Source organism: Dipteris shenzhenensis, chromosome 6 (assembly GCF_047967505.1).
Source record: "Dipteris shenzhenensis isolate YYH24624 ecotype China chromosome 6, Dip_SZ_1.0, whole genome shotgun sequence".
Classification (NCBI taxonomy): Eukaryota; Viridiplantae; Streptophyta; class Polypodiopsida; order Gleicheniales; family Dipteridaceae; genus Dipteris; species Dipteris shenzhenensis.
In genome coordinates, this window is record NC_141601.1 from 47,421,596 (window position 1) to 47,445,428 (window position 23,833).

The window sequence follows — 23,833 nt, forward strand, 5'->3', positions numbered from 1 at the left end:
GATTAGGCACCTTAGAGATTTTGATGATTAGCTAGTGGACGTGGCAGCCAGTATTTGATTGGTCCATGCATGAAGAGGATGGTCGATTGGTGCACATGGTGATATACTTGACTCGTAGAGACTTGAGACAACGTGCAACGTGGTGAATCTTGACCGATTGGCAGATTGAAGTGTTGCATGGTGGTTCGGCAAAAGCATGGGGGTTCAGAGACTTCCAGGACTGTTGGTGGCAACAAGCTTTTCCCTATAAATCTCTGTGGTGCAAAGAACTCCGTCCTTTTGTCCTGCTGTGAGTCATGTAGGTGGCATGAGAGTCGTCCTCTATTGCTCCTCTCGGGTATGTGTTGTCATCTAGGCATAAATCAGTTCATAGTCTTTGTAATACATAGGATCTTTTGGTATTTTACTACATCGAAATCTCTCATGGAATATTGAATTCTAGAGGAAGGGTGTGATCGGTGAACAATATTGCAGCGTGTGGTTTCTCCGTTGCAATGTGTCTTCTCATGTATCATTTTATGTGAGATTCATTCTATGATTGACAATGTAAGTACAATTACTAGACGACTGCATGCTTCTGAATTCCAACCATTGATATCAGACCATTCGATGTGTCATTGCCATTGTGTCACATAGGCATTGGGAGGTTCACCAACTTGACATTAAGATAGCCTTCGTCATTGTGATCTCTTTGAAGAAGTCTGTGTTGGGCAACCTCCAGTCTTTTAGGGTGAAGGTTTCGAAAGTCAGTTTCGCCGGCTGAAAAGTCCCTTTATTGATTGAAGCAGGCACCCGCGGGCATGGTATGCCAAAATACATTCACATTTGTTATGCCTTGGATTTTAGAACAGCCCCATAGAGGCCACTCTTTCTGTCCGAAAGAGTGAATCAGATTTGTTGATTTTAATTCTATATGTGGATGACATGCTTATCATTGGGCTAGATACACAACAAGTTGCAGCTTTCAAAGCTGATTTGCAGAAATCATTTGCCATGACAGATATGGGCAGGTTGCATTACTATCTTGGAATCCAGTTTGCTAGTGTAAGGGGGGCATAATGATGCGCAATCCAAATACAATGGACAGCTCTTACAGCGCTTCCGATTCGAGGATTGTAATCCGGTTTCTATACCATTGGAGCCTGGCTTCTGTTTTTCCTCTAAGGATGGGAGTGACCTAGTTAATGCTACCCTTTAGCAGCATGTTGTGGGCTGCCTTACCTAAATACATCACACTAGGCCGGATTTGCAATATGCCATGTCTGAGTTAAGCAAATTGGGTACAAGCCCAATACACAAGATTCGTGGACCGTGATTTAATACTTGAAAGGCACACAATGTTTGGGACCATTATATGATGACATGTCTTCACTGGTTATGCATGCTTTCATGGACATCGATTGGGTTGGTTGTCACGACACCCGCATGTCTCACAGAGGCAATTGTTTCATGCTTGGTTTCTCATGGATTTCTTGGTTCAGCAAGGAGCAGCCTGCAGTTGCTACTTCTAGTTGTCAAGCTGAGTATAGGGCAGCCTTCACAGCTATAGTAGAGTATGTTTGGCTGTGTAATGGTCTACACTGATAGTGAGAGTGCTTTGGCTTTGCGGGTAATCCAGTGCGCATGAAGCACATTGAGGTGCACATCACTATGTTCGAGAGTGATTGTCAGATGGAGACATACAGTTATCCTATGTTCCTACTGAGAATAACTTAGCAGATCTTTTCACGAAGGCTCTTACCGTGACCCAAGCTAGAAGTGTTACACGTGGTATCTTTCGTCATGTGATGTTGATCTTCTTGTACTATCATAGGTTGATATATTGATCACGGATGACAATGTACAATCATGGTTTAGCTTGCAAGTATACTTGAGATGTATCCAAGATATTTCAGCCATACCATGGAGCGGGTTTGTTGCCATTTAGCCCTAGTATGGCCTTGTATAGGACACTTAGTCCTAATGGGACATCTAGTCCTAGTTCTCTTCGGAAACTTTGTCCTAAGTTGACTTTGGGCCCTATATAGGCCACCATTTGTATTCTCTCATTATCTATTTACAAGTGCACTTAAGTTCCTTCAACTTTGTTGTCTCCTTCTTCCATTCCAGGCTCCTTTCATTGCTGCCCTCATCCAAGTAATCAGAATGCATAAAACACATGCAATACTTGCATTTGAGTGGTTGGCCTAGGGTGAGTGAGATGGTAGTGCATGCTTATGTGACACGTTGCAAGGCCATAAGAGGTATAGACTAGTGGAATGCCACCATGTAGCAACCATCCCCTTCGTCCAAGTTCCAACATGGTTGTATGTGGGGTCTTGCCACATCATGTGGACCTGTAAAAATCTCTAAGCCCTATCCATCATAACATCATTGATATCCTAAACCTTGGACCTAAGGTCATCCTAATACTCTTTTTTACCTTTAATTAATCCTAACTCAAAATTATCCTAAGGGTAATTTATTAAACTAACTCCATAGTTCATCACTTTTTCCAATGTTTGTATCAAGCCGTCCATTAGCTTAGACCATCCATACACTTGGCCAATGAACTCTAGTAGAGATATCCTTTGTGACTTCTTCATGTTGATCCCCTCTAATGGTTTCCTCCAAAAATCTCATCTAATTGTGTTTGGACCAACACTCTTGATGAGCTTCTCTCAAACCCCGAGTCTTCCAAGGTACCCTCCATACTCTCCGTTGCTTGTGACTCCCCAGTCTTCTAACACTTAGTCCTTGTCTAGGCCTACCTCACATATCTCCAGATTACATCTTAGATATCTGTGGTGATACAACCACTCCATCACTTGGAGGTTCATTGTATTTTTTTGACCTTCATAGATAGAGATGACTTTTAAAAAAAAAAGGGTATACTTCCTAAAGAAGAAATCTGAGGTGTATGACAAATTCAAAGAAAGGGTAGCATTGGTGGAAAAGGATAGTGAAAAGTGAGAGAGAGAAGAGTGAGAGAGCAAGAGAGTTGAACGTAACGTTGCAATAGATAAAGTGACTAATACAAGAAGAGGGGAAAGGTTTTGTCTAAGTGACAAAACCTTATCCTTCACTAACCATAGTTAGTGAACTAACTGTGGTTAGGGAAAAAAACCTCAAATGAGGGAAAAGTGCCCCTAACCTACTTATTACATTACATTGGTCACTGCTAGAATATAATAATAATTCTAACACCCCACTACAGTGCCAATGTCATGTACAAGGAAATGATCAATCCCCAAAAGGAGATAAGTTCAGGGCACTGCGAAATGCCTCAAACTTTTCACGTGGAAGTGCTTTGGTGAAGATGTCTGCAACATTGTCATGTGTTGACACATAGATCATACTAATCTCTCCTGCATGCAACTTCTCTCTGACATAGTGATAGTGAACCTCAATGTGCTTCATGCAAGCATGAAACACAGGATTCTTTGCCACTGCTATAGCACTTTGACTATCAGTGAGAACCGGAGAAGGACCCTCCAATGAAAGATGAAGATCAGTAAACAAACGACGCAGCCAAACACATTCAACTGTCGCTGTGAAAGCTGCCCTGTACTCAGCTTCACATGAGGAGGTAGCCACTGTAGATTGTTTCTTGCTTAACCAAGAGATGCAAGCATGTCCTAGAAAGAAGCAATTCCCACTGGTGGACTGCCTAGTATCATAGTCTCCAGCCCAATCTCAGTCACTGTACGCATGCATCTGCAAGTCACCCCCCCTGGGAAACATCAAGCCAAAAGACTTTGTACCTTGCAAGTAACGGAAGATGCGTTTTACAGCCTGCCAATGCATAATCTTTGGGCTGTGCATATGAAACGAACTTCTTTTGTTTCTCTCTTGACGTTTCGTCAACCACAGGCAAGCAAATTCTCAGGCGATGGCATCACGATTTTCCACCCAGCCAATTTCGTGGATCACATGTTACTTAAGATACGTAATTTATCTCTCATGCCTATCCACAAACCCACATCTCCCTAGATGGTTCCCTCTGCCACATGTCCTCATTTTAGACCTTTTTACTTGGCACACCAATTACCCTCTCTTGGGGCACAATTTAGAACATTTGCCCCTTGGCATTATTACACATTTAGGTGCACCTAGGCCTTAGCACTCAGAACCACCTAGTCAATGCCATTACACCCTCACCTAGGACCTTGGCAGTTACTTCTCTTGACCATTTTATTTACGCACATTAAATATTACAGAAGTCGGTCATCTAAGAGAAAATGCCCACCGATCTTTCCGAGGTCATGCTATCTCGGCTAGAGCATAACATTCCTTCCCTCTTCAAGCATCAGCGTCCTCGATAATGAAATCTGGGAACACTCTCCGTAATTGGTATACGGTTTCCCAGGTAGCTTCCGATAGAGGTAGACCATGCCATGCAACCAACACCGTGGGGATCTTCCGATTGCGCACTTGCATTGTTCCTCGGTCCAGGATTCTTGTTGGTTTGCGTCTTGCATTATCCTCTATCTCCTGAAACAAAACAACACCTTCGATTAGTGAGTCACCAGTATGCAAAAATTTCTTTAAACGAGAAACATGAAACACTAGGTGCACCTTACACCCCGGTGGTAATTCTAATTTATAGGCTACCTTGCCTATTCTTTTTAGAATTAATCACGGCCCACAGTATCGAGGTGATAACTTAACACACTCTCCTGAAGTCAACGACTTCAAGTGCGAAGGAACTCTGAGAAAAATCTTTTCTCCTTCCTTAAATATTCTTATAGACCGGTTTTCATCCGCATACACCTTAGCTCTATCCATAGCCTGGCGGATATTAGCTCTCGCAAGTGCTAGCATCTCCCGCATCTGAACCACAAAGTTCGTGGCACTAGGCACTCTCTGAGATACTCCAACTATAGTTGGATTTGTTGGTCTATAACCATAGTTCAGCTCAAACGGACTGAACCCTGTAGAGGAATGTTTTCTATCATTGTAGGCAAACTCCAACAATGGCAACCACTTGTCCCATGTATGTTGCCTCAATGACACATATGCCCTCAGCATATCCTCTAAAGTCTGGTTGACTCTTTCTGTCTGACCATCCGTCTCAGGATGATCCCCACTACTCATTCCCAACTCAGTCCTTAGTGTCTCAAATACCGCTGTCCAAAAATGACCGGTAAATCTGACATCTCTGTCTGACACTATGGATCTAGGCAGTCCATGCAGACGAAATATGTCTAATAAACAAATCCGCTACTTGCGGGGCACTAACAGACTCTCTAGTCGAAATGAAGTAAGCCATCTTGGTTAGACGATCAACCACCACAAGGATAGAATCATACCCTCCTTGTGTTGTAGGCAGCCCTACAATAAAGTCCATGGAAATGCTCTCCCACTTACTTAGTGGTATATCCAAGGACTGTAAAAGTCCGGGTGGCTTTACCCGCTCGGCCTTACTTACCTGACATGAAAAACAATGTGTCACATATTCATGAATATGCTTTTTCATCTTTGGCCAAAAGAAATCTCGCTTCACGAGATCATATGTCTTCTCGACTCCTGGGTGTCCCGCACATGGGTTATCATGGCACTGTCGAATGACTCTTTGCCTGAGATCATTCTGACTAGGTACTACAACCTTGCCATTTCTTTTCAGCATATCATCCCTTATGGTATATCTTGCATAAGTTTGGCCTTTTCTGGATGCCAGGTCATCCTTTTCATTTTCCCTGGGTTTAAACACATGAGCTTTAGGCCATAAGCTCTGGACAAACTCGTCCACCTTTTGAGTTTCTCTGATCTCGGTCATTAGAGCACTCTCTAATACCGTGAAACTCATATTGTGCATAATGCGAGACAACGCATCAGTGACCTTATTATCTTTTCCTCTTCGGTACCGAATCGTCAAATTAAACTCCTGCATGAGCTCTGCCCACCTAGCTTGGCGGCCCCTCAACTCAGGCTGTTTACAAAAATGTTTCAGAGTATCATGATCCACATCCACATAAAATTCTGAACCATACAAATAATGCCTCCATGTTTTCAAAGCATGGATAACAGCATACAACTCTAATTCATGAGTTGGCCAATTCCTTTGAGAGGGAGAAAGCTTCTTGCTTTCAAAGGCTACTGGCCTTCCCTCTTAAAGGAGGACTGCTCCTACCGCAATGCCACTTGCATTGGTTTCCAGGAACAACGGTTTCTGGGGATCAACTATTTTTAACACCGGTCCTGTGACCACAGCTTGTTTTATGGTGTTAAAACTTTCTTGTTGATTCTGTCCCCATATAAAAGGTACTTTATCTGAGGTCAGATCAGTCAATGGCGATACTATTTCGGAATATCCTTTGATATGCCTTCTATAAAATTGGACAAATCCCAAGAATGATCGCAATGCGGTCAGACTCTGAGGGATTGGCCAAGTTAGTATCGCAGCCACTTTCTTCGGATCCATTTCTACCCCCTGTGGAGTAATTATGAATCCTAAATATTCAAGCCTAACCATACACAGTATAGTTTTCTTTTTATTTACATAAAGACTGGCTTTCCTCAAAGTATTGAACACAAGTGTTCACGATGCTCAGTAATACTTTTACTGAACACTAGAATATCGTCAATAAAATGTACTACAAACTTTCCGATATACGGACGTAGTAAATCGTTCATAAGCATGACGAATGTCGCTGGAGCATTGGTAAGTCCGAAGGGCATTGCTTAAACTCATTATGACCAAACCTGCTTCTGAAAGCGGTTTTATGTACATCCTCGGCTCTAATCCGGATCTGATGGTAGCCACACTTAAGATCTATCTTGCTGAAAATCACGGCTCCATGTAATGCATCTAGCAAATCATCAATCTGAGCCATCGGATACCTGTGCTTAACAGTGATATTATTTAATGCTTTGTAATCTATACAGAGGCGAAACATATCATCCTTTTTCTTCTTTAATATCACTGGCGAAGCAAAAGGTGAGAAACTTAGTTGAATCTGCCCCAATTTGAGGTATTCTTCCAGTTGTCTACGCACCTCCGCCTCTTCAGTAAAGCTCATTCTATAGGGAGGTCTATTTACAGGTTTTGTCCCCGGGATCAATTCAATCTTATGCTGAACTTTCCGCTCTGGAGGTAACCCATAAGGTAGCTCATCCCTAAAACAGTCAGAGAACTCCTCTGATATCTCTTTAGCCAACTCGGCCATTTTTCCATCTTGGGTAGCCTCAGTGCTAGTCGATGCATCATCAATCGACTCTATCAATGCTATACACATACACATAAACTCTTTCGGAGTCTTCCAAATTTCCATGGCTGAAATCAATGGTCCTCGAGGTAAATCCTTTTCACCTCGCAAAACATATTCTACCCCGTTCATCTTGAACTGGTAAATATGCTTTTTCCAATCAATGGCTGGATTTTTCCAAAAATGCGAAGCCATGCCTAGGTTTATATCTGCGTGAGCAAGTCTGGTCAGTTCAAAGTCCAGCTTCTCAACATAGTCCTGAATTCGAAGTTCCAACTGGGTTACCCTTTGGTCCCATACTTCAGTGGAACTTCCGTCCGCCATCCTGACCGTATAAGCATAGTCAGATGGACTAGTTTTCAACTTGAGCCTGTTAATAAGCTTCGAGTTGATTACATTGTGTGTTGACGCTGAGTCAAACAACACAATCACATCATGACTGGCTACTTGCCCTTTCATTTTAATCAACTCGGGCTCATTGAAAATCGCATACCCCGTTGCTGCGGGCTTTGAAAGGATGTTATCAGGTGCACCGCTTACTAACTTAGTAATAGACACACTTAACAACACAGGTACTAACCTTTAAGAAGGTCTCGCCAATTGCATCTGCATATGTTTCGCATTGGGACTCTCCTGCATTTTCGCGTCGCATTCAGATATTATCATATTGGCCGTGCGACGGTCTTTATTCAGTGGACAATCTTTCCACTGATGTCGCTGAAGGCAGCCGAAGCACAATCCTTCTTTTCTAGCTTTCTCTTTTTGTTCAGGGGTCAACGAGGACTTTGACCAAGTCCAGGCTGCCATTGGAGTTATTTTCCTTTTCACCCCAACGGTGGTACTTGTTTTTGTTGGTCCCTCAACCGGCTTCACCTGCTTGGTTTGGCCACTTGGTTGGGAGACGCTTGTCTTTGAAGTCCATTTCCTCTGAAATCCCCCTTTTCTCGGGTACTCATACTGAGTCCCTGCCTGCACAAATCCACATTTGGTATCAGAGCACATGGTAGAGATCAAGGGATGGACGAAAGACCAGAACTTCAGGCTGGACAAACGGGATGAGAAGAGAGCGTGATCTGAAGCGGTTGGGTACAAGGAGTGCGTGATAATTCGGCTGCTCACTTGCGACGAATTTGGAGGGGTTGTTGCCCGTGACAACGAACAGCAAGGCCTAGGGACAGCGTGGTGGCTGAGTTTATTTTGCGGGAGATTTTCAATGAGCGGAGCAGGCTGGCGATGTGCTGCAATGGCATGGCGCACCTTTGAGTATTTGACGGACAAGCTTTGCATGGTAGTGGTTGATGCCAGAAGCTAAGCTCCTACTGGTATTCTGCAAGTGAACGAGTCGCAAGGCCTGGACCTCCCTGGTGGTCCGACGACGTACGGGTTTGCTGAGCAGCGACGTGCGCCCGTGTGGAGTGAAGTGATATGTGGAGCGGGGTGATAAATCTGTGTAACAGCAGATGGAAAAAAATAGATATTCCCGTTGTACGCAGGCCGGAGGACCTCGAAGCATCGTGACTTGTACCTGTGGTCCAAAACCAGCGTAACAAGGTTCAACAGGAGGAGTGATGAGTGATTTCTGGGTCTCAGCGCCGTCTTCGACGATTTACTCCAGGGAGCAAATTTTCTTTTCTTCCATATCAAATTTTAGTTTCCAGTTGCAGGCCATTTTATCCTGTACAGCAGAGGTTGCAGTTTATTATTCCTATATAACAAAAGGGGAATCTGAAGAAAAAAAAATCCCTTTTGAAACAATGGAGGCAGAGGGTCAAGATTCCAGGGTGAATCCTAGTGAATCTAGAGCACGGTCTACACAACAAATGTCCCATCACACAACACCTACTCTGGTGGGTAGGATTTCGATATTAGAAGATGCTTTATAGCAAATCATGAACCAGTAGCTTCAAGTGAACGCTGGTCAGAATGAGATTAGGGAGATGGTGCAAGCCTTGTCGGCTAGGCCATCTAAAATTGATAAGGGCAAACTCCAGCAGAGCCAGAGCCCAGTATACACTCATCAGAGCATGCGAGGGTCAAGGTGCCTAATATTGCCAACTATAGACCGGAGAAGTATGCCGGTCGGATGACCGAGCGCAGTTCTGATGTGATCGAGGTTTCTCTCTTGAAGTTTCGTCAACCACAGGCAAGCAAATTCTCAGGCGATGGCATCACGATTTTCCACCCAGCCAATTTCGTGGATCACATGTTACTTAAGATACGTAATTTATCTCTCATGCCTATCCACAAACCCACATCTCCCTAGATGGTTCCCTCTGCCACATGTCCTCATTTTAGACCTTTTTACTTGGCACATCAATTACCCCTCTCTTGGGGCACAATTTAGAACATTTGCCCCTTGGCATTATTACACATTTAGGTGCACCTAGGCCTTAGCACTCAGAACCACCTAGTCAATGCCATTACACCCTCACCTAGGACCTTGGCAGTTACTTCTCTTGACCATTTTATTTACGCACATTAAATATTACAGAAGTCGGTCATCTAAGAGAAAATGCCCACCGATCTTTCCGAGGTCATGCTATCTCGGCTAGAGCATAACAGCATATACCTGCTCACCTGAGAAACTGAAAATTGAATATCAGGTCTTGTATTGCAGAGATAAATGAGGCATCCAACAGCCTAGCTATAGAGTGTCACATCAATTGATTCACCCGCATCATGCATTGTAAGCTTCAGCCCCGGCTCCATGGGAGTGGACATAGGCTTGCAATCATGCATGTTGAATCTGTCCAAGAGCTTTTGAACATACTTGGACTGAGACATAACAATTCCATGTTTCTCTTGAATAAACTGGATCCCCAAAACGAAATGTAACAAGCCCAAGTTTGACATATCAAATGTAGCTTTTAATTGGACTTTGAAATCTGCATGCATTCTGGGATCTTTTTTCATATACATCAAGCTGAAAAAGACCCTGATACAAAGTGCTAGACAACATCAAAGCATAGTGATCTTCTTTGTCTTTGACTGCACACTTGTCATCATAAAAAACAACCTGAAATCCTCCTCTATTGAGTGAGGACATTGAAAGCAAATTCTTCTTTATCCTTGGCACATAGAGTACATCTGAAATTCTGAAATATGTGCCATCAGTGGATGTGAGAATAATGTCTTCCACTCCACACACTAAATAAGAAGAATTATTCACTTAAGTTACCTTCTTCTTGGTGGGTGAAGAATGCGGAGTTACAAATAGACTCTTCTTGGAAGTGATGTGCTTTGAAGAACCATTGTCAAAATACCAAGTATGAAGTGTCTCATCAACACTAAAGGAGCATCTGCCAACCAAGATATTGCGAACCATGAAACTCCACGAGGAGTAGTTGGTGCAGTCCAACTTATCCTCCTATGTTAGAACCCCGAACACCTCATTGGAGTTGTTCTGAGCCATTTATACCAGAAAATATTAGAAAATACAATAGACTGACCAAGTGAAATCCCTTCCTGGGATATAAAATGCACAAGTAAAATCTGCAAAGAAAAAGCTGCCCACAGTGACAAATACTGTCACAGCCTGCAAAGGCTTAGAATGCACTTCAATTGTCCTGCAAATGCTCTCAAAAACTTTCAAAAAATACCGCAGAATGTGCCAATGTTTGCAATGTCACTCAAAATGAGTCCAAAATTGCTTGCAACATTCCCAAAATGCTTTTACACTGCCAAATTGCATCCGAATGCCAAAAGCCCCCAATTTCTTCAGGGAAATTGCATCCAAAAGAGGGCAAATTGCCCGAAAGCCCCAAAAATGCAAGAAATTGCAGTGCAAAACCAAAAGCCCCAAATTTTGGGGTGAAATTGAATTGAAATTGAGGCAGATCCACAAATCCACGAAAAGCCCCAAATTTTGCAAAATGCACAGAATGTGCTCAAATCTGTCCAAAAATCTGCCTAGCCAAACAATGGCTCCCTGCAAAATGCACCCGTGTGCATACACAAACAAAAGAGTCCCAAAATTGCACTTTGTGTCTGTCACCTGCAAGAGTAACGTGCAGGTGATTTGTACGAATACCTATGTACGGACGTATGATGTACAACTGTACGTACGACTGACAGTCCATACAATTGTACGGCAGATGACTGTACGGGCTGCTGCTGTACGGATGTACGGTTGCTACTGTTGTATGGAGGTGCAGGTTGCTGGTGTACAGACGTACGGCTGCTGCTGATTGACAAGTACGAAAAGCAGTACGGCACTACTGTCAGTTGTACGGTGGTCGTACAGCGAAGGTACGGTGATGTACCTAGCAACGTTGTTCAGAAGACAACGCATGTACGGCGTTGTACTGAGGTGTACGGACCGCTCACGGGAGCAGTGTACGGATGAGCACTTGTACGGACTGCTCACGGGAGCACTTGTACGGCTGCAAGCAGAAGGTACGGATGGCAGATTGGTGCTGATGTACGACAGGTTGTATGGTTGGAGCTTCGTCGCTAGTACAGGTGTACGGACAGCAGCGTGGGCTGCTATATGGCTGTACGGAATCAGTCCGTACAGATTGTACAGACGGGAGCTGCGAGCAGGGTGCTTGGAGCAGGAAGAGTTTGCGGGCAAGGAGCAGGGAGCTGGGCAAGCAGCTAGGAGCAGGGTCTTGCTGCTCTAATACCAAATGTGAGAGAGAGAAGAGTGAGAGAGCAAGAGAGCTGACGTAACATTGCAATAGATGAAGTGACTAATACAAGAAGAGGGGAAAGGTTTTGTCTAAGTGACAAAAACTTATCCTTCACTAACCGTAGTTAGTGAACTAACTGTGGTTAGGGGGGGAAACCTTAAATGAGGGAAAAGTGCCCCTAACCTACTTATTACATTACATTGGTCATTGCTAGAATATAATAATAATTCTAACAAAAAGAAACTGAAGACAATGAGTGGAGAACTGTAGTCAGGAAAGATGACATGTTTTAAGAGCATGACAATCAAAAGAAAGTTAAATCCCCGAAAAAGTAGCTGCTATTACAGCTGCATTTCTTATAGAGGAAGAACCGGCGAAGGAGGTTGAGGCTTCAAGAGTTCTGGACCCACAATTGGACACCTCCATTTTTAGGTGGTACGTGTAGACCCTAGAGGTATCAGATCCTTCAATTGTGGATCCTAAATCAAGTATAGATGCTCTGCGGAGATATTGGAGGCTAAGGATCTTGGGAACTAGTCACAGATGTTATTGATTCTCAGAAGCTTTTTGGCATTGGACCAAGGCAATACTCCAAACTATGGACATTGAGAGGGGATGCTGGAGATGAATGCTCCACCCTATGTCATCCTTCACCATGGCTTAGCTGCTCACCTATAAGGCTCCCGTATGATGAGAAGCCAAGAGCATGATAGCATAGGTGAATGTCCATGGGGAGATGATGACATACACAGCCTCAAGTGCTTCAACCAAGATCATGATGTGGCAGATGGGTCACATGGTGACCTGTTTATGTGGAAAAACAGCCCCCTATGAAGGTGGCAGATGAATTGGCCTGCAGCCATATGTAAAGGCGTAGCCGTGTAGCACATCAGCCAAGTGGCAATGTCGGCATATAATCAGGCACGTGGTAGTCGACATCAGGGTCAGCTGGTCGGCCACCTAGTCGACCTAAATGATGGCCTGGTCGGCCCTAGTATGGGCTATATAATACTGGATGATGATGGCAAGGGATGAGAGATACATCACTTTGCCAAGGCTTGGCATGGGCACAACCTCAGGAACGGCAACTCTTCTGATGGCTTTGTCATGCCAGCCTCCTCAATTACTGCTTGGGCATATTCAGGCGTTGACTGAAGGACCCAGAATTCACTGAGAGAAACCAAATTGTATGAGCTCACCTATCTGACATGAAGCTCCTCATAAGAAATCTTTTGCTCCGGACAATTAGCACAATAGCACAATTCAACAGCAGGAATTATACATTCAAAGACACCAGTGAAAGGTAGAAAGCATCATACCCCTCTGTCAGCGTGTCACGCCCTGGTTTGCTGCTGTCACGAGCAGCCCAGGACACAACCTTTGACCCAGTTATAGTGTATGTGGTGCCAGAAAATAAGGTGACACCATGAGCAAGTTTTTATTATTCCGTTTTAAAAGGGTCCTTTGTATGTTGCCTCTGGAGTCAATATAAGTGGCAAGGAATGTTGCTCATAAGTGACATATCACTCATAATGTGTTGGAGGCAAAAAGAATTTTGTGTCTTGCTGCAAGGTTCCTACGGTTGTTTTGGTGCGCATAGATTCAATTAAGCTGTGTGGGGCACAGATATAACGAAAGGTGCAGCTTGTAAGATGAAATTCTTAGTGCAATGCTAAAATTCAACTCATGCATTGGCTGTGTAGCATTTGCAAGATTTCACATCATTATGGATTCTTCTAATTGATTTACGCGCAGTCCATTGGACAAATAAAGGCTAATTTAAATGACTGGTTACTGTGTAAAATGTCTGCTTCATTGTTGTCCAGGGTTCGAGGAGGGTATTCGCACAATGAAACCTGGTGGAAAGCGTCGAATTGTTGTTCCACCAGAGCTTGGTCCTCCGGTAAGAGAGTTTTCCTACCTTCGCCTGTTACTTCAAAATCCATACGTCTGATTTTATGTGCAAAGTTCAACAAAACAGTTGGGAAGGAGTTCAAGTTCTTTTTTGTTCATATCTGAATTATAAAGCGTTTTGATCGTTTGAGAATGCGGAATAGTCGTTTTCACTTGGACATTATAGTGCCAGGTTCTAGGCAATAGTCTATACCATCTCTTCCTTTGTGAGGAAACCAGTGTCGCAAGAAATGTTTCTAGATTTTGGCAGCCGTTTCACCTAGAAACCCGTAAAAATACTGTATTTTATGTATATTATATATACTTTATAAATAATACTGCAGCTAGGCTTTAGCAAGGGAGGTAGAGTAGAGGGCCTAGCAAGGGAGTAGAGTAGAGGGCTTAGGCTGGGTAGAGTAGAGTGTTTTGCAGGCAGCAAGGCAAGCAAGGGAGAGGCGAATTGAATCGGTGCAGAAAACAGCCATGCACACCATTTTGTACTCAGGGCGTTTCGCCCTAAATGCCACGTTTCGCGTGTTTCTAAGAAATGTTTGAGATGCCCAAAATGCATTTCCTGGTGACATTGGAGGAAACTCCTTGTCGAAGAATTTTTTGTGGAATTCACATTGAAGCTTCTACTACGAAGAACATAGGCTTGATTATCATTTCCCTTTCTGCAAAGGGATGCTTCTGTTTTTTTCCTTTTTTTGTGGGGGGGTGTTAAGATATACAAAAAGAGATGGATGTTCCAGTGTTCTTTGAGCTGCTTATCCCATAGTCATCTCTTCCACTACCTTTAACTGGTTAGCCAATCAAGACATTATCAGACAAGCTCTTCCAAGGCCATTGGCTTATAGATACTCTATTTGGATAACTATTTCTTGGCATTTTAAGAATGCTTGCTCTTGAGCTATTGTCTCCTACTTTCCTTGTATTCATGTCTCTTGCCATGTATAATCCTAAGGAGATTGCCAATCCATAGCTAGCTCACTAGGCCATTCCTTTGTAGCTCTAGAAGAGACCAATAAGCTTGCAACCTTGATCTTGTTAAGATTAGTTCAGATCAAATCCTGAGGCAAATCTGCATGCACCTCTTATATATGGGTACACCAAAACAAATGCTGTACAGTTTTGACAGAGGCACAAAAGATGGGTTGTGCTGAGTTGCTATCTCCCTAATGTCTTTTCCATCTGAACCAGCTTCCAGCTATCTTTCATGCTTCCACCAGTGCTTGAGAAAGCAAAGCCTTTAACCTTCAGTGTTACGCTTCACAAAAGTCTCCACTACCAGGGCATGTGCCTTCCATTTTCCGGCCAACATGTAAGAGGCTTGACAAAAACAAAAGCTGATAAAACCATGGTCATGGCTTTTATCATTGTTGATGACCCACTTGCAAACCATATATGACGTTTACAAGTTCTTATTCTTCCATCTGTATCCATTGTCATCACCTCCTGGTTTGTGTAGTGAAAATTTGCTCTCCATTGGGTTTTCCCAATAGAAAGTCTTATAGTTTCTTGGTCCACTAGACAACATTTGTAATTCTTGAATATATGTGTGTGTGTGTGTGTCACAATTGTTTGGCTCCATAGGAATCTGTGCCTCATCTCCTTTGGTACTATCCACACATCTGTGGTTTCTTGGGTCTTCTGCGGCAGCGTTTGAGAACTAGATTTCCCATTGCCATCTTTGGGAAGCATTTCTGGCTTTTTCACGCAAACAAGGGTTTGAGTTGTTTTTCATTTGGTTCCTTATTGGGCACTTTGGAGTCTATGAAAGGATAGAAACCATAGATTCTTTGGTGACCCTACTTTTTCCACTTTCCCTTTCTTCTGACGCTCTCTGCAGCAATCTTTCTTTGATTGTTTGTGGACTCATTTCATAGACTATAATGTATACTTGTCATATAGTGAGATCTTCTCTTGATGTACGTTTGAGCTCCCCATTCCGGGGAAGTTGTTGTGTAATATAAATCGAGAGGGACACCTCAGCTTTGACATCCCCCTTTGAGTAGAGCTGATATAGGCTGGACTTCCATCCCTCTGCACCATGCATGGTCTCTGTGTCTCTGCTGACCCCACAACTCTGCGGCGTCTCTTCCTGTTTATCCACTCTTCCCTCATATCAGCAAACTCATTCTTCACTCCACTATATCTCGGGGCTGACTCATCTCGTGCGAAGGGGCATCCAATCTGTACTTTGAAAGGGGGGAGTCGGTCCATCTGAATATCTTGAATCTGGATATATGTGTATACTAGGCTGTGCTAACCCCTTTATCTGCTAGTCGTCTGGATGACTCTAGTGCCAAACTCTTGTAGTCTCCAACTGGGCAAGGCCCAAACCCTGTGAAGGAATGTCACATAGTCACATGGATGCTCCGAGCCTTGAAATCAAGTTTGATTCTATAGAGAGAAGGAGAAAACTGAAATACAATAGAAGGAGACTTTCTGTTGAATCAAAATCGTTTACAATCAATCTTGGAGTCACAATACTCCATGTACAGAGCTCGAACCGCCCGACCACCCTCGAGCTATTCTCACTCTCACTCTCACTCGCATCAGATTTCTCACTCTCACTCACACTCACACCAAGGTGTTTCAATGAATCTCACTCTCACTCAAGATGATACAATCATAGATGAAGGAAGAATCTCACTCTCACTCACACTCTCACTCTCAATCTGGGAGCTTCTGAAATATGCTGCCTTGCTGCCTCTGCGTATTCTGAGTTTTCGACTTAATAGATCATAGAATTAGATCTTGACCTCTTCTGTAAAGTTGTAGATCGCAATCTCAGCTTTCCAACAAAAAGAAGAGCTCCTCAATCCGAGTTGGGAATCAAAAGTTATGGTCAAAATAGTGACTGCTGTTTTTATCCAAGAAAGGTGCGACCAGCTTTTCTCCACTTTTAGCTGGCTTTTCCACTTTATCTTGCTTTTCTTGTCCTTCACGACCAATTTGCTCCATCCCTGGACCATTCTAGCAATACCTTTAGTTCTTTTTAAATCAATCACTCCTTTCCAAGTTCTCCTTTAGATTCCGCAAAGCTGGACCCTCCTTTTAACGTGCAAACTTTCGATACAACTCTTGTGCATATATATATATATTTGGATTTGTTAAATCTCAAATCACTTATTAGTATTTTCAAAACTCAAAATTGACATGAAAATAAATTTCACAAATAATTACTACTAATAAAACTAAAAAGAAATTTATACACAAAATATGGAGCGTCGCACAAAAATGTGGAGTGTCACAATCGCCCCCTCTTTGAAAAACTCTGTCCTTAGAGTTTAAAAGAAGGAAACTCAGCAATAAGTGAATCTAAATCTACCCAAGTAGCATCCTCTATAGGATATACATCCCATTTTACCAAAGCTTCTACTATTGTTTTGTTTCTAAGTTGCTTGGTTTGTCTATCCAAAATAAGTTGGAGTTCAACCTTCAACGTCCCATCTTCTTGAATTCTAGATGTGTCCTGCAAAACGTGAGAAACCGTTTTCGTCCTATCGAAACCTCGAAATCTTAAATCAGAGGAAATTTCAAAACATGACGAAACACTCTCAATGAAACTTTTGTCTCATTTTGTCCCATTTTTCTAGAATCCCTATGCTTTTATGTTTTGACTCCATAAATATTAAATGGTCTACAGTTGAAACTTTAGAAAGGCGAGTGAAAGCTTGAATTTAAGTATTTGAAGAATGTATTTGTGTTTGAATTTCCTTTTTAGGTTTATTGACTTGTATTTCTCTTTGTTCTCTCTAAACTTTAATATAATATATCTTATTTTCTCCTATCCTTGTATATATTTAGTATCGTTTCGAAGCCTATCTGAACTTGAGAAAGGAGATTGAAAGCTTGAATTTAAATAAATTTGAAGAATGTGGCTTTGAATTTGTTGTTTAGGTGTCTTGCAGCTTGCCTTAGATTGTCTTTGTTCACTCTAAACTTGAATATAACATCTCTCCTATTTGCCCCTATCCTTGTATATATTAAGTATCATTTTGAAACCTATCCGTTTCGGCCAAAAAGACGAAGCAAAACGTGTCGAAATGATGAAACGACGAAACATACGTAATGTTTCTTGTGACCATGAATTGCCACCATCTGAAAGATAGCATCAGTCTCGAGTGGTTTCATGGCGACCTTTGCCTGTACTATTTGATGAGGGATTGAGGGCTTACTCAAATCATTCGAGAACTCATAATCACCTAGATCTCCTCCAATCAGTCCTTGAATTGTGCCTGGAAGCATTATCGCTCTAGTCGGATGAGAGCTCCCTGACCTTGTGTAAGCCGTGCCTTGGCTGCACAAATCATAGTAAAAAGAAAAGGCTATAATTAGCTTTTTTCACTACTACACACGGATCCTATTACGACGCTTAAGTACCGACGTTTAGCGTGCGTGGGGCGCTAATCGTCGGTATTGAAAGCGGGCTTCGTTAAGGGTCGCTATATAGCGACTTTAGGCAAACGTCGCTATATTGCGATGCTTGCCTAAAGTCGCTATATAGCGATGCTTATCAGATTGGTAATGGTCGTTATATAGCAACACTGAGACAGTTTCCTAGAGGGACGTTTTACAGAGAGTTTTGTTTTCCATATCGACCTTAAAAGATAGTTTTTTCCAATGACATTTTTTTTCATTTTCATACATGTTTGATCCTTTGAGAGAATAAAAGTACAAGAGCATGTACATCAAGTCTTTGAAGCTCATATATTCATGTCCAAGTTTGAGATGAATAAAATCAATGAAGAGCATTTACATCAACGGCTTCATCTTGTTGAGCCAAGTCTAACGTGCCAAACAAGTCTATCTCTAACTCTATACCGAGTTGATCTCCTATATCATCATTGTACTCTAGCATCGTACGTTCACCTAAGAGTACTTGATCATCTTCTTCAATAAAGTGTGGTGATTCTTGATGACCGTCATCTTCTTCCTCAATATCGTGATCTCTATCTTCCTCCCGTACAATGTCATTATGCGCATCTTCCTCTTGGCTCATATTGTGATCTTCATCTTCTTCGCTAGATCCATCTGGATCAATTGGATCCGGCATTGGTAGTGGCATCTCCATATCCAGATTCGCCCCAAGTATGATCTCCACTGGCTCGCTCGGGAAGTATTGCCTGTGAGGTGTTGAATATTGTAACCGTGGTCTAACTGCCAAGTCTCTTTGTTTGCAAAATACCTCTAGGTGTCTCTATAGTCTTGTTGTTGATGAGGATATGAGGACAATTCCCAAGTTGTCATTGTCTTGCTCTCTCCCGCTACTATATCATTTGCATATGACAGTGGATGTATCATCAAATCAGCAAGTCGTGACCCCTCATCTCCTAGGTGGTCAATGAAGGTCATGATCTCATCAATGTAGAACCCAAAGAGTGTTGGTGAGGGGAGGCATCCTTGCTTCACTTTGATGATGCTCTCAATCTAGTCCGGAAGACCTTTGAGGGCATATTTTCTCCCTCTAACTAAAACATATAGACTCATCACCCCCCAAATCATGACTTCTGGGATCTAGATCTCTTGAAGTCTCCTAATAATACGAGATTGTGGGACTTGTCAAAGGCCTTTTAAAAAACCTATAGAGTGAGCGTAAGACTTTCTAGAATCTCGAAGATGGCTTATAATGTGAAGATGTGGTCAAGGGTAGACTGGTGCCTTTGGACTTGTCCCAAAGCCCCTTGTCCTAGTGCCTCTATATAGGAGTTGAGATCTCTCTCTAGTACATAATCCGTTAATCTTGGCCAATGTGTGATTAGTCATGAGAGGGCGGTAGTTCAGAGTGTCCATTGGTCCCCTGCTTTGTGTATCGGCTCAATGGTGGTGGTACTCCAAGCAGGGGGGAAGCTGTGGCATATAGCATGATTAAACATATGCAATAAGATTGGGGCCATATGCAAAATGCTCACTCCACAACCCATAGTGGTCTTGGGCTCTTTGGTTGTGGAGCCAATGCAATGCAGCACACACATTCTGTGTGGTAAATAAGATTGATGTAGTAGATCTAGGCAGGGAGGACATATGATGTGGCGTATAGATCAGGACGCCATACATCGATGACACATGTGTGTGCTAGATCCATAGGCCGGTAAGGGGGATAGGTGGCTTCCGCTTTTTTCCTTCTAGGAAAGAGCGGATCACATCAGCAGTCTATGTGAGAGGAAAGCGTGCCTCTTATGGCGTGTAAGAAGGCATGATATCTGCTGTACCTTAGAAGTCGCCAAGTGTCCTAGAGCTTGCTGGCGTATGAAGTAGATCTCATCTCTCGGCACTCAATGTCAAATTGGGGCATCTTCCTAGCTGAGGGACATGCTGCGGAATGATTTGGTGGCAGCATTCTGAACCACTGATACAAGGGATCCGAGGCATGGGCGAGGGCTAAATCATCTCCAAGGGAGGTTGGTAGTTTTTGAGACAAGTGGCTCACATAATTGCATAAAGGCATGATCAAAGTGTAACTGGAAATGGGTGGGGGTAGAGGATTACATCCTGTGTTTGGCGTGGTAGTTGATCCTGAATACTAGGTAGGAGTGGTTAGTGCTTTGTGGGGGGGGAGGGATTGTAAAATCATGGACTTGCGGCACAAAGGCTGGGAACCAATCAAGTAGTCCATTGTTCTTGACACTTGTCCCCCTCCATGTGTGAAACAAGTGAGCCTCTGGATAATGGTCATCTTTGAAAACCGTTATATATATGATCAGGTCGTGTACTGCTCCCATCTCCAGTAAATGTCACCCATAACCTCTCACATGTGGTGCATCCTCTGAGTGCCTCACTATCCCAAAATCTACTGGCTCGATCCAATATCTCGTAGAGCCCATCTATCTGTTCCCTGTATGCACATTGAAGCACCGAGAAGGGGGATCTCTCCTTGCGTGGAGAACTCCGTGATATCATCATCGTAATTTGTCTCAAATGGAATGTGAATTGAACTCCTATTCACATGTGTCGGTGTACTCCTCCTGTACCACATATATGAGCCGTCTCAGGTGTGACATCTCGATTCTCACCTCAGATCCCTCCTGTGAGCCAACTCTTAGATGTATCCTGTCACTATGGTAGTCCTCTCATTGGACTCTCATGTGTCTTAGTGCAGAAACATCATCTCTGCTAGTGTAAGTGTTAGAGAATACCCCCAAAGTGAGACCAAAGTGTACTATTGCAGTTCCACAGCCATGCTCAGTATGTTATGTGCCCCTGTCCCATAGGCCTGACACTTTCATGTGCTGTCTGTATCCCTTTCTCACATTTCTCCTTTCTTTCAGATAATTACTTCACCATCTCTGTAGGCAGCTTACTTCCCTTCCTATCTGGCTGCCATCACTCGAACCATCCTCTCCCTCCGATGCTCTTGCTGCAGGAGCGTGAGGTTATCATCCAAATATGTCCTGTACCCTTCGTTGTCCTCATACTCATGAAGGTGAATCTGTCATTTGTTGTCCGGAATCTCACAACCATTGGCCTTGTTGGTGAATCGTCCTTCCCCACTCTCCATGTTGCCTCAAAAGTGAGGGTGACACCTCCCTGGGTGATCAAAGCTTCAGCATCAGCCATCGGTGTATCCCCGACAGAGTGCTAGTCCTCTAACAAGGACATTTAGGGACTCGCTGTTCCGTCTCTTATCCTCCTCCAGGGCATCGGAAATGAACTCCTTTGGGGCTGATGCACCCTTCTTGAGTACCTCTTTCCACTCCAACTTCTCTGCTTTTCCCTTAGTGATTTGCTGTGAGAATTCAGCATGTTTCCGTTGCATGGTGGCCTGAATAGCTGCCATTTCTTTTCGAGTTTTTCATTTTCAGATTTCAGCTCTTCCATTGCTGTGCATGTCAACTCCGATGCCCCTTTCACGTCTCTGAGATGCTGTAGTTCTGTTCCCATAGCTTGCATCCTGTCTTTTATACTCCTACTTTGTAAATTCATTGCTACCAAACTACAAACGATTTCAATCCGGATCAATTGCAATGGATTGCTAATTTTGCGCAGAAAATTAGGAGCACCACTCTGCTCGCTCCGTGTGCCTCTCCTGCTCTCTCTGTCTCCCTCGCCCTGCCATTCTCCCTCCCTCAATCGCAATCAGCTTAAGCAATTAACCTAAGCTATATTGAAGCAAAATGGCAAATTTAAGGATTTGCAGTCTGCCGTGTCTCTCTCGCTAACGTCCTGCCTCCCTCTGCTCTTCTCCTCCTTCCTCCACCCACCTCTCTCCCTCCTCCCTCTCACTTCTCTGCACAAACAGTTGATAAGTCTGAGGGGTGAGGCAGAGGCTGGACCTCTCTTTATACTTGCTTAAGAGAGTCCTTTGGAACGTTCGAGAGTCTCTAGAAAGTTCGTGCGTTGTCTGCCATCCATTTTACTTACCATAATCTTCCGTCGCCGCATTCATTGTCCAAAAGCTTAGGTTAATTTATTTAAATCCCGTCGCCGCTCTTGCTACTAATACTAATCCCCAAATAAATCTCATCGTGTGGACCTACTGGTCCTTCCTCCACTCTTCTTGTATCCGCCCCTGTTATTTCTTCACTTCAGCCAGTATTTTCTCTACGTGAGTTTTCTCATTCAACAGTGCCACATTGGCGGCTTCCAAAAGAAGTCAATTTTTTCATACAAAACTAAGCAAATTTTGTTGAGATGAGCAATGACATCAGAAGTAACCTTATGTGGCATCCCTGCCATGTGAACAGTCATAGCATTTTCCAGGGCCCGTTTCCCCACATGGCTTCCACACAACCTTGTCGGCATAGTGGGCTCAATCCTGCACTTCAATGTTTTGGTTGTTGCAGCAAATAACATTCCACAGGTTACTACTGTTTAGTCAGCTATCAGCTCCTCTCTCATAGTTGCATCAGCCTCCTAAGGAGCCAGCAGGGCAGATCCAATGAACAGTTGGAGTTAGGTACAGATCCCAACAGCTTCAGACAGTCCTTCAGCAGATTCTGGAGCCATAAACAATCCCCTGCGACTGAGGCTGATGATTGTTCCGGCATTAGGGCTAGCAAGCTTGCTGATCCGCTATATCCTTATTGCTGTATCTATGTTGTGCCTAGATGACAAACATGTATACCCAGTGCATTACCAAATCTCTCATTTACCATGATTTCTGCAAACAGTTACAAAGACCAGAAGGATTGTTGTGAAATATCGTGGCTATGAAAATGATTGCTTGTATTGGAAAGTTGACTGGGATGCCCTTTCAAAATGTAAGATCCTCTTAGGAGCTGTCTTTAACAGTTCTGGATTTGCCTATCTGCTCTGCAGGTTGGACCTTCAACCTTTTTTAGTGCAAAGCAGTTTGAGGTATTTGATGTGGAGCTTCTTGGTGCAAAAGATTGTACTCGGAGAACAATTGGTTTCTATTCAGATGTTGTTTGTGATTGAATATTATATTTGCACATAGAAGGTAGAGATGACAGTGCTTGCTTTGTGGGAGTGCCCAAGGAAGCAGCCCATTGAACATTTGGCTTTTCCTGGTTCTCTGCAATTTTGCCGGTATTATGAAAGAGCCTTAATTGATTGGAACATAATCTGAAGTATTGAATAGCCAGATCCAAATTACCCATGGGATGTGTTACGTGTTGTGAGTATGGCAATAGGAACTCTACCTAGATTTCCTGTCTTAAGCGTCCAAATTGACACCATAAAACAAAGAAGAGAGAAATAGGCCACGTGTGTGTGGTAAAGAAGACATCAATACATAAGATTGGATAAAATCTAGCCATTTTTCATGCACTTGGAGACACTGTTTGACATTCTGGAATGAACTAAGTTAAAAAGCTACCTTATAAGCTAGTCCCTGCTCTATCACCGTTTAGGCAAGGCAAACATAGTTTTCTTCTAAAAGCAAGGAAAGAAATTGCCGGTGATCATTCTTTGATTTATTTGTCGAGTTGAGACATCTTTGGTTGTCTAAAGTAAGAAAAGTATTTGCACACATGTATTATAAGCTAGTCCCTGCTCTATCACCATTTAGGCAAGGCAAACATAGTTTTCTTCTAAAAGCAAGGAAAGAAATTGCCGGTGATCATTCTTTGATTTATTTGTCGAGTTGAGACATCTTTGGTTGTCTAAAGTAAGAAAAGTATTTGCACACATGTATACTATTTAATTAGGAGATTT

At 43.0% G+C, this 23,833-nt stretch overlaps 1 protein-coding gene across 1 annotated transcript in view; it reads left to right on the top strand.

Annotated features, from left to right (window-relative positions):
• The window catches only part of LOC147901256 (FKBP-like peptidyl-prolyl cis-trans isomerase family protein), a 70,762-nt gene extending 47,311 nt beyond the window's left edge, over nucleotides 1-23,451 (top strand). Inside the window, exons 5-6 of the mRNA XM_087375937.1 lie at nucleotides 13,645-13,721; nucleotides 22,976-23,451. Of these exons, the coding sequence (XP_087232063.1) occupies nucleotides 13,645-13,721; nucleotides 22,976-23,095 (197 nt within the window). The 3' untranslated portion in view covers nucleotides 23,096-23,451. The remainder of the gene's footprint in view (nucleotides 1-13,644; nucleotides 13,722-22,975) is intronic.
• The last annotated feature ends 382 nt before the right edge of the window (nucleotides 23,452-23,833 follow it).